The sequence below is a fragment of the Salminus brasiliensis genome, chromosome 6, assembly GCF_030463535.1.
Source record: "Salminus brasiliensis chromosome 6, fSalBra1.hap2, whole genome shotgun sequence".
Taxonomy (NCBI): domain Eukaryota; kingdom Metazoa; phylum Chordata; class Actinopteri; order Characiformes; family Bryconidae; genus Salminus; species Salminus brasiliensis.
Window position 1 is genome coordinate 40,452,233 of NC_132883.1, and position 14,714 is coordinate 40,466,946.

The 14,714-nt window shown below is 38.5% G+C and overlaps 2 protein-coding genes across 6 annotated transcripts in view; one reads left to right on the top strand and one right to left on the bottom strand.

The window, feature by feature from the left end:
* Window positions 1-1,756, top strand: part of vps13a (vacuolar protein sorting 13 homolog A) — a 47,593-nt gene extending 45,837 nt beyond the window's left edge. For all 5 annotated transcript variants that reach the window (XM_072682394.1, XM_072682395.1, XM_072682396.1 and 2 more), the window contains one exon: window positions 376-1,756. In XM_072682394.1, the coding sequence (XP_072538495.1) occupies window positions 376-423 (48 nt within the window). In that variant the 3' untranslated portion in view covers window positions 424-1,756. The remainder of the gene's footprint in view (window positions 1-375) is intronic.
* Window positions 1,757-2,028: 272 nt separating this feature from the next.
* Window positions 2,029-12,587, bottom strand: gna14a (guanine nucleotide binding protein (G protein), alpha 14a). The gene is made up of 7 exons (XM_072682400.1): window positions 12,135-12,587; window positions 5,071-5,255; window positions 4,425-4,579; window positions 4,143-4,271; window positions 3,927-4,056; window positions 3,639-3,792; window positions 2,029-2,931 (listed from the first exon to the last, which is right to left on the bottom strand). The coding sequence occupies exons 1-7, from the start codon at window positions 12,253-12,255 to the stop codon at window positions 2,741-2,743; spliced, it is 1,065 nt and encodes a 354-aa protein (XP_072538501.1). The 5' UTR covers window positions 12,256-12,587; the 3' UTR covers window positions 2,029-2,740.
* Window positions 12,588-14,714: the final 2,127 nt, after the last annotated feature.

Consider the following 14,714-nt stretch of genomic DNA (forward strand, 5'->3'; position numbering starts at 1 on the left):
CTAAAGCAGTTTAGACATCTGAACTACTCTGTTACTTTTTGAAAAAGTGCGAGTACGAGTGCTGTGGCCCCTCAATCACAGTAGGGCAGCGGTAAAAACAAAGGATCCAATATGAATCAGGCACAAAATAGCTGGATCCATTAAAATCCCCCCAAAATTCCTGCATCATCCCCCAATTAAATTCCACTGGATGGAATTAGGACATTTTTAATAAGCAGTATGTATAAGAAAGGTTACTTAGACAGTTTAGAGATAAAGAAAGTTTAGTAATCTGGAGTGGATAAGCTGAACCTCTGGACTGTGATTCAAGAGCCTGTCTGAAGTGTCTTAGTGAAGTTGTTAATTCTTACACTAACCTTTTATTGTTTTCCACAGTGGGTTCTGGCCAAGCTTCAAGATGCCCGGGAAAGTCTGCCAAAATAACTCCAGCGTATGGATGTTAGCCTTAAGAATACCTGAGATCACACACACACACAAACACACACCACCTCTCCCCCTTTAGCGTGTGCCTTTACTTATATGCAAAACAACTCTAAATACTTAACAGGATGTGCGTTGGTCACAAAAAACAACAAAAAAACAAGTTATACCATCTGTTCCAGTGACTGTTAGAGGTATGCATGTGTTCGCATACTCTTTAATTGTTTACATTTCGCCATCACATTTATTTTTTGAGCTGAATGCCTTGTTTGCATATGAAAAAAACTAATCTGACATTTTATTTAAGCAAGTCTTAGGTTTTATTTTGTGAGTGGACATGTCAGATTTGAGGACAAGAAAGAATATTCATTTATGCTTTCATGGTTTACTGGCATGGCTGAGAAATACTGCAAAGGAACAATAAGTTTTATATTTTATATATCTGGTATAGAACACTAAAAATGAAGGTGCTTCAGATGCTTCTTTAAGCGGTCATAGAGGATCCTGTTTTGGTTCCATAAATGGTTTACTAGAAATAAAGAATATCAGAGTGTAAAGAATATGAATATTAGAAACTCAGTTCTTCTGTGGCAGCTCTCAAAGAACTATTTGAAGCACCTTCATTTTTAGGAGTGTAAAGATGCAGATCTCTTTGTTGAGCTCACTGAATATCTAAACTCCATGTGACATTTCCTCCGATATGGTTCAGGAATATTCATTTATCGTACAGTTTCAGCATTTTATTATACAGCACTACTTATTACTTATTGCTCCTTTCAAATCACCCTGTACAAAGTCTCAGATTTTATTTGTGGAAAAGAAAAATGAAGACCAATTTATGTAATTTATATATCTATATATGTATGTATTCATGGGGAACATAGGAGAAACACTTAAGATGACCAAGAATGTCTAAAAGCAGATTGGTTGGTTGGCTAAACTCTCGAAGAGAACATGAATATTTTTGTACTTGTGGCTTTTGCATGAAAATCTTTCTGTTGGCCAATGCATTGCATTTCACTGTTTACAGCTTCTCAACAGTATTGTACTGTAAATATTTAGTGGCTTTGGTACTTACTGTTAATTTATTCTCTGCCTTTCTATGCAGCTTGTATACTGATATACTATACCTTTAACAATGATACATGAGGGATGAATGCCACAAATATGCAATAATAATTGGCCTTTCAGTGGAGCTAATGTTGAATTGTTTTCTTAAATATGTGTCGGTTACTGCACTGGTAATAAGGCAAAACGGATTCACTGGATTTGATTTCAATGTTTTTTCTGTCATTTTTAACTGAGTATGCCTATTGAATAAATGTATTTTGATGAACTTTGCCTACCACAGTGCTTCAAGGGTAACACACACCAAAAAGTTTTGTTTTTTTGTTTTTTTATTATTAAATCTGAAGTGAAATCATTCAGTTTAAATACAATCTTTAAATCCGTTTACACTTTGTGTAAGCAAATATAATCACACACATTCCATTAACTATACATGATTTTATACACCAAAAAAGAAATCGGTATAATTCATAAAAGCACATCATAAATATGGTTTTATATTTCTAAAGTCGTACCAAAAATAGTTTGATAAATTCTCAAATGATTTTTCCATGTAGTTTAAAGGTAATATGTCTAAATTACCGTTTGGCTCCGTTACTTATAAATATGGTTAAATAAAAAGAAAAAGGAGTAAATTAGTATTTTATTTAAATCCACATTATCATTTCACTTATGTAACTAATATAAATAGTAGGCATCATCACTGTAAGTCAAGTGCAACTTAGTTAGGGCACATCAAGAGTGTATTCGTCTCTAAAGTTGGTTTAAACGTTTATATTTCAACAAATGTAAACTTCTCTTTTCAGTTTAAACAACCACAATTGTTCACATTTAGCAATTACCATTCCTTTGCATGTACCATTCTTAGGGGATGGGAGGATTACTTTCCTAATACATTCATAAAGTCCTAAATGTAATGCTCCCTGCTTTTTCTAATCACCACTACTTCCAGAGGAAACGCACATCTCACTAGAAACTATATTCTGAATTATCTAGTGTCTTCTAGAAGGATCAAAAGAGTATCCAGAGAGAGAATGCTTGTTCACACAGAGTAAAAGGCCACAGTGAAGTGTGAACTCAAACGATCATTACCAGGCATTTCTTGATGACCAGGATCCAGATGGCCCTTGAGTTCTTCTTTGCTTCTAGATGCTTCAGAGAAAGTGAAAGAATATGTGGAGACAGCTCTGCAGGGTCAAAGAGCAATGGCTGGATTATGGCTTAGTTCTACAGTGAAGGTGCAAACATTGGTTTAGACTAGATTGAATTCTTTCAGGTTGTGTCTAAGGATGGTGTCCTTCACTGCAGCAAAAACAAAGCGGATGTTCTCTGTGTCGGTAGCGCAGGTGAAGTGGGAATAGATGGTCTTCTCTCTGTCTGGGTTCTGCTCCTGGTACATCTTCAAAATAAAGTCCTGTGCTGCTTTAGCATCGTTCTGAGGACCTGGATACAGACAAAAAAGTGATTAATATGTATCTTATTTTACAGCGATCTGTTCATCTCAAACATCTGGTTGTTCTCACAGTTTTGTTTTAACCTACCAATCACAACATTCACTCACTCAGCCACAGAATATTTAGGTCAATTCTTATCATTTAGGTACAGCACACTGTTCAGGTGGCAATAAGTGTGCCATGTGTATTAAAAGCGGGACCATCTGCAGTGTTTCTAAATATAATTAAAAACGCCTTTCTCGAGATATATTTTAAGGTAAAGACTGAAACCGATCTACAAATCAATTATAGTCTAGTAATGAAGTTATTTTATTAAAATTAGGGGTGCTCACACATGAAGTTGAGCGCTGATGTTATTATCTGGCATTTTCATGTGTGATACATACTGTCTGTATCTGAAATGTCAATACCTAAATATTTACAAACTGTATAAATTAGGGCTACATGTACCTGGGTTGTCATAGTACAGAAATATAACCTTTATTATTAAATGTGGTCAAATTAATACAATGCAGTTAATTTAGGGAAGTAGTTCAAAGTGATGCATCAGATATTGTTGTGCATTTCTATTTAATCATATACAACAAACGGTGTTTTCCCCCAAAATCATTAGAGTAATCTTGCACTGAAAGCCCAACACTATGAATACTTACTAAACCAACTCGCTAAACCAACCCATAAACTAGTTATCAATACCTGTAAACTCTGGGAAGTAGTTGGCGAGGTGGGAATAGCTGATCTTCTCCTTCAGAATATCTGTCTTATTGAGGAAGAGAATGACGGAGGACTGCTGGAACCATGGATATGTGATGATGGTCTTAAACAGAGCTTTACTCTCCTCCATACGGTTCTGGGAACCAGAAGATACAAGTGCACAAATTAGCACAACACCATTACTCAGTTCAACCTCTCTGCATTACAATAATTCTTAACAGGAGACGGTACTGTTGATAGTGTACAGGGGAGTTGTTTGGATGAACTGACCTCATTGTCACACTCTGCGAGGACTTGGTCATACTCGCTCAGTGCCACCAGGAAGATTATGGAGGTCACATTCTCAAAGCAGTGGATCCACTTTCTACGCTCTGACCTCTGGCCTCCCACATCCACCATCCTAATTCCATCATAAACACTGTGATTCCAATAGTCGAAGACCACCTTTTTAAATTTTACTGCCATTTGAGCCATTTATGCACCTACCTGAAAATTACGTTTTCTAGGTCGAATGGATATTCAATGATGCCTGTGGTGGGAACTCGTACCCTCAGGATGTCCTGCTCAGTGGGCACATATGTTGGGACTGAAATCCGCTCCAAGTCACTCAGGTAACTTTGGATCATGACACAAACACAGTCAGATAAGTTGTTGTGATGTGTGTTAATATTTTCTGTTGTTTCTTTTAAACTCTTGTGGTACTAAATGTACTCCATCAAGATCAGAGTAATAACTGAACTGTATAATATTTACTAATACATGACTTACTATTTGGCAGAGTCAGACAGTTGATATTCTCGACGGCGGTCGTAACATTCCTGAATGCCTTGGTCGCTCCAGAGACTGCGGACGGCCTCCACGTAGTTTTGGTCCAACTCCATCACCTTATCAACCTCCAACTCGTTCAACAAATTAGCATGAGTCTACAGACACACACAGGCACACTGGATTAAGACAGCCATTCAGTATTTGGGTATGTCCCAGGGGACCAAGGAAAGTGTACTGTCAGACCAGACCGGAGTACTGAAAACAATGAATAAGGAAGGGGTCAATGTGCTTACATTCCAAAATATAAAGGCTGTTGACTATTTTTGCTGGAGGAGAGGGATGGTTAATGTAACAATAAAAGTCAAAGTAAAAAGCATACTGCTACAGTCTCCCTAAAAAGAACACACCATGACCATGCTTGTTTACATAATATATATAATCTGATAATGTCATATTTAAACTGTACTTTTTAGTGTTATGAAGACAGGTTAAAAAAAATCTACCAATATAATAACTGTAGTCAAATGATTTCAATGTATATCAGTGCTTTTTAAATATCTCCAATACATTTTACAAAGTACACTGACGATATTTCCATCAAATGTTAATTATCAATGCTGCACTCAACGGTGTGTATGTGTGGTACCTGATTGTCTGGATTGGTCAGTGGTATCTTCAGCATCTCCATAGCTCTAATCATGGACTGCATGGCAGTAACAATGTTCTGGTACACAAGCTTTGTAAAGCTTTTTCTGTCCTCTTCAGTGTAGCCCGAGCCATGAATGATGCGCATCTGTTTAATGAACGTGCTCTTTCCACTCTCCCCTGTGCCTGAGAATGAGACAGAAACAGGTACAACCTGGTAGTTTCATGTTTTGAAACTCTGTACTTCAGTACTGTATAAGGCATGTTATATTTAAGAGCTGAAAACAAGAAGAAATCCATCTGGCGTGTTTGTTGGTTTTCCTAAAGTGAAGAAACATTTAAAGACTACTGTACAGTAACCAACGACTTCAACCTTTTGTTTCTTTGGAGCCTTTGAATGAAGGGGATACATGACAGCGGGCTGCTTCTATCTAGCCCACTTCTCCTGTGTATATATTTTTCCCTGGAGAAGAACAAACAGTGGTTCTCTCCAGCAGTTTGGCTGCAGTCATTACAATGACATGACTGAAATGATTATGTTAAGCTGAGTGAACTTGCAGTTCGTCAGGTTACATCTGTTTATACACCATGGGCTGCACTAGTGCTTGCAAGGCTCTCTGAGCTTGCAGCACAATGAATAAACATTACAGTGCTGGGTGATGTATTGTCTATACTGGTATACCATGATATTGACAAACCATCATATGGCAATATACTGCTATTTTCAGTTTTAGAAACATTAACAGATCATATAATTCTATAATTACCACAGAAATAGCAGTGGCACAATTGACAGTATAAGTAAGTTTTTTTATTCAATTTTGATAGATTAATATGAATAATATACAAGATCTGACAGTTACTTAAAATGTATATCACTTGCTGGATGTCTCAGATTGTTGTAAACAAACAATTCATAATACAATCGATAAAAACGATGTGTCCTTGGTAGGAGTATAGTTCCTGTCTGGCTGACAGTTATAAAATATCTAAGATTGTGAATGAGATCTAAACCAGCAATGAAGAACTGTATGTCACTGTTTCAGCATACTAATTCCTAATTTCCTTAACTTTATTACTGCAAACTTAATTATCACTTGAAACGTAATATGATCTATTTGGAAAATACAGTGATATTGATTTTTACTTATACCTCCCAGCACTGACATAACATCAAGTCAGGCTAGAACTGGCAAACTACACATAAACAACAAATAATTACAGCACACTCAGTCCTCATTTCATCACCACAATTAGAATTCTTGATAAGAGAACATATTTTTAATAACCCCAACAACTGCAGGAGTAACGGCAGAACATGAAAATAAACATGAAATATTATTCAAGTTGATCATTTTATGAAAATAGCTCGAAACCAAATAAACAGCCTGTGATAACAAAACTAGACTGCTATAACAAAGCCATAAACACAGGAGAAACCGTAAAAAAGAGGCTGGGTCAAAAACATGGGAGAGAGGAGAGAAGGAAGCAGAGAGGGGGATGTGCTTCACTGATGTCTTGTTTAAAGAGAAGGCCTGGAAGGACATCTGTTTCTGCCCTGGCTGTGAACATGGAGTGCAGTTTTACTGCTACCGCAGCCACGAAACGGCAGTCAGCCAGGAGGACAGCTTGAGAAGGTTTCTGCTAGAGATGTCACAAAACAGCGTTTCCTTTCCAACAACTAAAAACTTGAGTATCCAACAGGCGTGTGCACTGTATCAAGTGGTACTGCAGCATGTCGGATTGTATTGTTGTACTGTGACAAGCATGTTAGCTTAGGGCATAGTTGCTTTTGGCTAGAGCTTTAATTAGGACACAGCTTTTGTTTTATTGTCCTTTTATAATGCTGAACACTGTAATAACTGTAAATGGAAACATGAGCGTGTTAACATAAGGCATATTTTCAGCCACTCCTTATTTTTCCTAAATCAAGACAGTATTGTATCAAATTCAACATTTCCAATTGTGTTAGTATCTAGTAATTTCAAGGCTTGTGAATTATTGTATCATGTAAGACATCTGTGTTCAAACTCAAAACAAACACTACCACTAGTCTGTCTTGGCCTGATACCAGTACCTTCACTAGACCAGTGCTATCTAGTTTTTTCAGCTACTGAGCTGTGGTCTGATTGATTGGGACCAAGTACTGCATTTCTTCTGCTGTCCAATTTGCATGGTGCCAGGCTATGTTAGAACAAGGGCAAGCTATCCTTCAGCTGTGAAAGAATAACCAATATTTATTTGAATGAAAAGATGTGCTCTTGTTTTATACAGTCGTATCAGGTACTAAAATTACTTGAGGAGAAAGTAAACATATTTGACTGTTTCGATATCTAAAGACACTGACAGTAAAGTGCTGTATATCATTATTAGTCACCACCCAAACTCCTATAAACCACATGTATCTTAAAAACCACATGTATTTACATACAAAACCCCCAACATCTTCTTTCACTTTATGTATCCCTCTCCCTCCCATTCTCTTCTAACACACATTTAACTCTCTTTATGGATCACATAGCCATATTACATGCTCTAAATATTTAAACAGTGTGAAAAATAATAACCTGTCATAACCACATCACACAATATAAGCCTCCCCAATGGCAAAGACTGCATTATAACCCTCATAATAATAACCCCATTATAACCCTCATTAAAGAGACTTCAGCTAAGTATGTCCAAAATCATGAGACACCATCAGTGCTTCAAAAGACACCATCAGTGCTTCAAAAAAAGTGGTGACAGAGTAGTGACAAAGACCATCCTACTTGAGGTCGGCTAGCCTGTGCTATTTGTTAAACAAATTGTGTGTTGGTTGGTGTGTATATGCGCCTGAAGGTGTGCCTGTAGATGTGCTGCTTTACTGGAAGCAGTATTACAAATTCAATCAAGCGTACACTACCTGTGTTTATGATTATTTAGGTATGTTCAATTACTTCATTAGTGCAGGTAACAGAGAGCGTTCAGCATCTAGTCTTGATTCTAGGTTTTTAGTCAACTTTAGAGTCTGATTTAGCTGTTTGAGAACGTAAAGACCTCAGCCGAGCCAATGAAAGATAAAAACAATATTATAAGTCTGAAAAACAAAAGTAAAGCAGTATGAGGCAATTTGTTAACTTTATGAGACGTAACACTACATGTTTAAAGTCATTTTAATAAGTGAAACACGTTTCAGTGTGTTAACTACTGCCCAACAATACAAATTTATGTTATTTGACATTGAAATCTCTTTAGGTGGACTTTGTTCTTGCTCTCTTTCTTTGCATGAATTAGCATTCTGTGAATTTCCAATTTCCACACTGGGGATGCTTCGCACAAATGAAAATGACCAGATTTGAATGAGTCCATTTGGCAGCTGAAGTCAGGAGCTCTTGCAGAAGGTTCTGTGGGGTCAGTAAACTCTCCACATTCACTCAGGCAATGTGAACTGCTTACATATGCTCAGAGGACAGCATGAGCATATGTAAGCAAATATTAATAATTATATTTGAAGCTACATTAAGCTAATGCATTCCTGCTTGAACACTGACCTACTGTACATGTACATGTTTAGACCACAGATTTAGGTAGATATGAGGTCTATCACATTTCCTGTTGGAAGAACAAGAAGTATTTCCTGTTTACTCAAGTACGTTTTTCATGACTGGACTGTGAATGCATTCTAGTGTTTTAGCCCACAAGGAAGGGTGTGATTATGGGTGTTTAATTGTAATTTAGTGTGACCAACCAATAACCTTCCTTCAAGTCACTGAATATAATCCAGATGTCTGTGTTCTGTGTGTACTTAGTGTACTCATATTCAAACAAAGCACTCTATCAGAGTCAAACTGAAATCAGAACTGACCTGTTCTTCCTTGTTAGTTCACGTCTATTATCATATGAAACACGATTCATCACTCCAAAGCATTTAAAAAAAACAAAGACCTTTTCTCAAAATGTAATGACTTTCCCACCTCTATAACATCTCCTGATTTAGATTTATTTATCACCAGCAGCCGGGAAAAATATTTGAACAAAGAATATCTTGCTTCACCTTCCTCCTATGCCCAATTCCCATGAAAACTTTCAGTTAGCCCAGAGGCCATACCTGTTACCATTTTTCATTCAGAAATTTGTCACAGAGGCTCCTGAGTGGCACATCCGTCTAAGCGCTGGCCCTATCGTTCATTGGGAGATGCCACAGTTATCTGTTGCTGTAAGTCCCAAAAAAGCACAACTGGCCTCGCTCTTGCTGGGTGGGTAGTATGAGCTCTCTCTCCTCCTCATCACTCAGTGTAAAGTTAGTCAATGTGAGCGCCTGTTAGGTGGTGTAACAGAATTGGCAGTTTGTGCTTCAAGCGTGTTTAGCTGTACCGTGCTGTTGCCTTAGATGCAGTTAAAAAAGATGCAGTTGCTGTTCATCACATCCCAGCGCTGGTTGCATCGTATGATGGTGAGCTCACATTCTTGTCTGCATTTTACTTGTCTGCATGAAAGGCCAGGTGTAAAGATGCACTGTGGTTGGAGTACGATCAGATCACTCAAACCACCAAAGGTGGTCAGAGACGGATCCTGTCCATATTTAATCTAAGTGTAAACGGCCTGCGTCTTTTGTGATCGGATTTTGTCAGGCAAGCAGAAACACGTCTGTCAAAAACATCACTAGGAGTAATAATAACTTCTCCTTGTGTTTTTTTAAGAGTCGTTACAGGAATGCGATTGTAGACCCCCCATCGTTCAGGGAGTCAAAATTTAAATGAGAAACCGTTGTTTACAGGAAGTAAAACGGAAACAATGTGCACGCTCATGTAGTTTTTTTTAGTTTACATAGGAAAGTAAAATTAGATCTCATCTGGTCACACTGGGGACGCATTTTAATGACAAGTGTAAACAGAATCCGATCAAAGTAGATCCAGATACCACCTAGATACAAAACGCATGTTAATGCCAGATGTAAACAGGCCCTTTTTGTTGGTTACTGTGTCTTTAAGATATAGAATACACTCATTATAGCTTTAGTGTGAGTGGCCAGGGCTAACCTGCCGTGGGCTAAATAGGTGGACAAATGTGCTGTCATCATGCTGTTTTTGCAACTTAGTTTTCATATGATCTAGGATCTAATGGTATGTTTTGAAACTTTAAGAAAAATGTATCATGTTGGCCCTTTAATAGAAATAATAACTGGTGGAGCCAGGGGCAACCTATGATTTTGCATAGAACATACTGACACTTAGTAGAGTTCATGATTTGACTGGGTATAACAATGGTGTTGTGCCCAGTAACACAGTAACATTTTGACAATTTACCAACATTAACATCTCAGTCTTCACAACAAAGTCAACCAGCATTGTTTCTTTTTTTATCTACACTAGTTGTCTCTGAATCTACTATTAATAATTCAGTATCTAAAATAAATAATTCAGTACCTACTGTAAATAATTCGGAAATTCGGAAATGCTGTGAAACTAATATGTAACGTGTGGTTCGGTGGATGATACGTTTTAAAGTTTTACTCTAAGGTCTAATTCAAAACTGCTGTTGTATTTTAACTTCCTCTATTCATCCGGGAAGATAATTCTGCACTTAAACGGCAACCTATTGTTTTCAGGCTGGAGATTCAACCTTTTTCCGCTTGGGCCGAGTCCCTCGAGGAACGCTAATGTGGTCAATAGGTGGGATAATGAATCCACGGGGACTTTTTAATCGGACTCGTGCGCTCTGAACATCACCGTGCCAGGGTGTGTGGGGTTGATGACACGGCAATTGGGATCATCTTCATATAGCTAAAGCAAGTCCTCCCTATACCACACATAAGAGCTTAGGCCATTCAGACCAGATAGATAAGGGGAGGTAAAAGGACACAGGGTATGTCAAACTTTAAATCACAAAGTCACAAAGTCATGAGTGGATTGTATTCAAATCTGTGAGTTTAACTTTCCTTGTTCCACCTACGAGAGAAAAAGACACACGCGGAGATAGGTGGGCAGTTGCCTCAGTCGTATAAGTCTGTGTGCTGTTGAGGAAAGTTTGCTTAGAGCTCATTCATGACCGGAGCTTCTGCTTTGCATGCGTTTGCATGGACAGAGAAGTCATGGTGGCTGTGCTGCCAGAAACTAGAGTTCACCCAACGGTGCTATGGTCGCCATAAGCCACACAGAAACACACACAGACACACACACATAGACACACACACAGAATGCAGCCAGGCACGGTCTTTTTGTGTTCTTCTAGGACTTGATCCTCTTCATTAAAAAAGTTACCTGAATCTAGTTTCTTTACAAGTCTGCCAGCAACCTCATCTCAGCTACAATTGGCGAAAAATAGGGGGTGTGCTGATTGACAGAATTCATAATTCGACTCAGTATGATGACGGTGTTTCGGTGCACTACGCTTTTTACTTACATCTACTTACAGGGAGCGTGCTTTTCTCCCTGCTCTCGTTTTCGAGGCAAAGAGGAAGTGGATGGAGGTCTGATGGTCTTCATTGTGGGCCTGCTTATTATGTACTACTACCTGCAGTACAATCCTTAATACAATAACTGCTTAATAACAGCGTAAGACTGTACAGTGCTATGTGGCACCCTTTTTTGTTTAGGGTTATATAAAGAACCATCTACATCTACCATCTTCCCTTATATATAAAAATCTATTTAACCAGGCAAAGAACCATTTAGACCCTGATCTAGTGCTGTGGGTCTATACATACCATTTAAAAGTGCTTAAGGAGGGGGGGGTCAAATCTGGAGTGCAAATCTAGCACAATCTGATGGTGTCAATGCTTAAAACTTACCCTATCTATCTGAAGAACCTCACTCTTCACTGTTATCTACTGTCCAATACAGTGCCTACTGATCTGAGAGGCTTATTAAATAGTATTTAGCAAATATAGCTAATTGTTATACACATATTTAATAAGTAATGTTAGCTAGCTACTTTTTCCTATTTAACTAATAGCTGGTTAGCTAGCTAACACTACTCCTTATGGGATCCTTATGGTAGCCTTGATACTTGAAGTACCCCCCCCCCCCCCCCCCTTTAACGTTACCCCAAAGCTAGCCAGCTAGCCTAAGTGCCTTCACTTACCTAACAGCAGCAGCTTCAGCTCTCTCCTCGAGTCTTTCTTGTCTCGTCGAAGCTGCTTGTCTATCTCCTGATTAATCCTCTGACACTCTTTCTCCTCAGCTGACATGCAACACCCAGCCATGGTCGCACGGTTCCCCCCAAAACCTCACCTGTGTTTTATTAGCTAGCTAGCTAAAAATGACAAACGCCGCCTCCGTGTCTGAGGTAAAGTTAACGGTCGTTTGGCTCTAGCTAGCTCCTCTCTGGGGTGTCTGGTCGGTCATGAACTTTCTTTTTCTCACTTTAAATGACGGAGAAGAGTCCTTTTACTAAAGAAAAGTGCTCCTTTTAACATCATAAGTGCCAATTTCGACCCGTTTCCCTCGGTTTTCCGCGGTATCCCCCCTCTCAGCTACCGAAGGTGAAGTCCATCGAACGAAGTGGGCATCCTGGCGACTCCCGCGTTTAAGAGTCGTCTCGTGCCCATCCCTGATCACCACCCGCTTTCCGACAAGCCCCGCCCACCACGCAGCGATTGCTCAGGATTTAACGTTCGCATGCGGTTGCTCCTCTGCGATTGGATGCGGTGCTTGGATCAGCCAATCGCAGCGCAGGAGACCGGGCATTGTGTGAATATGGGTGGGAAAAAAAACAGCACCTGCAGCGTTGGATGAAATTAGGTGTCATCCTGGGTTCTCGTTCATATGAATACCTCAACAAACCCCAAGTTCATTTTTTGAATTAAAAAATATATTTTATTCGTTTTATTTATTATTAAGAAACTATTTATATTATATTATATACTATTATATACTATTTTATTATTATATTTTTAATATTTATTTACTTAATTTTAATAATGTTTAAAAAAAAAAAACCTTTTAATAAATGTTGTATGGTCTAAAATGTACTAGTAGGCTATTAAGCAGTCATAGAAGGACCGGTATATTTAAGAATAACCTATTTTGTATTATTATGTAATAGCTTGTGATGGTGGGGGTGGAGGGCCTTCAAAGATACTTGTGCAAGACCATGATCCAACACTTGCTGCATTCAAAACAGCAAGGCATTGATTTGCAACTGCTTTCCAAGTAAAAGTGGATTTTTTCTGAAGAACAGATTGAAAGTAAAGAAAAGCTCAGCATCTAATTTCCATGTTACAAAATCAAGCCACAATTTTGTCTCAAGACTTTAACAGGCACTTAAAGTAAAAAAAAAAAGGTAAAGGTGCAGGTATTTGTCACTGTACAGTGTACACTGCACAGCGAAATGTGTCCTCCGCATTTAACCCATCTGTGGTAGTGAACACACACACACACACACACACACACACACACACACACACACACACACACACACACTAGTGAACTAGGGGCAGTGAGTACACACACACACCCAGAGCGGTGGGCAGCCAACTCCAGCGCCCGGGGAGCAGAGAGGGTAAAGGACCTTGCTCAAGGGCCCAACAGTGGCAGCTTGCCGAGCCCAGGAATCGAACCCACAACCCTGTTATCGATAACCCTTAATAATAACACCGTATTTACCTTCTCATCTTCCTTATTACTTTTGCAGAAGATAAAAAAAAACTTTAATTTTAGTCATTTTCCTTTGCCAGTAGGTTGAGTTGTATTTTATTTTGTCAAAGCTGAGACACAAAGCTGTCATCAACTTTCCTAAACTTTATTTACAAAATGTATTTGTTAAATAATTTACATTTATACCCACCCTGCTGGAAACAAACAAACAAAAAAAAGATAGACCAGTATGAATTTCATGTAGTTGGTGTATATCTACACTGTAATCTGTAAATATGACAACTAAAAATCTTTTAATTTTAATTCCCCTAAGAGTAATTTAATAAATTAATTTCAGATTTTTTTTACTGTAGATATCTTTGACCAAACTTGTTATTGTGTCCATCATCTTATCCGCCTCTTCCTGGTCTGGGTCGTTTTGGGTCTGAAGCCCACCCGGAATTATTGGGCCCAAAGGCAGAAACACCCCCTGGACTCACATACTAACACCTAAGAGCGATGTAGCCTGGCCAAAGAAAAATGTTACATATATAGTGGAATTTCTATTTATTGTATTTTTGAGAGTCACACTTGAAATGAAAGGAGATGATGGGAGCCATATAGGCTATTAAGGCTATTTTTTAGTTTGGGTAAATGAGTAAATGTGTATGTAATAATAATCAGTAATATAGTAATAACTCCATGGTTCAGAAGTATTTAACACCCTCCCACACTCACACACACACACACACTGCCACAGTCCTACAACTTAGCCTCCTGGCCACAACATCCTCACCACGGCAGACAAGTCAATGTCCCGAGTGTCCAAAATATGGTCACCCTATGTAAACCAGCCAATAACAGCAGAGCTTACCTTTATGAGCCAACCATGGAGGAAAAACCAGCGTGTAACAGGGTGGTAAAGGTGTCTAAAACTGTATCTGAGCACAACCTCACTATTTATACATCAAACAACTACTTAGCTATTGAACAAATACACTCTATGACCCCTTTAGGGATATGACATCCCGGCTATATAACTAAGCTATGAAGCTATATGGACAAAAGTATTGGGACACCTGCTTAT

Coding starts and splice junctions, on each gene's coding strand:
- gna14a (XM_072682400.1), bottom strand. CDS start 12,255: ATGGCTGGGTGTTGCATGTCAGCTGAGGAGAAAGAGTGTCAGAGGATT. Junction 4,057..4,142: donor CTAGAAAACGTAATTTTCAG/GTAGGTGCATAA, acceptor TGATGGAATTAG/GATGGTGGATGTGGGAGGCC. Junction 3,793..3,926: donor TCGCAGAGTGTGACAATGAG/GTCAGTTCATCC, acceptor TCTGGTTCCCAG/AACCGTATGGAGGAGAGTAA.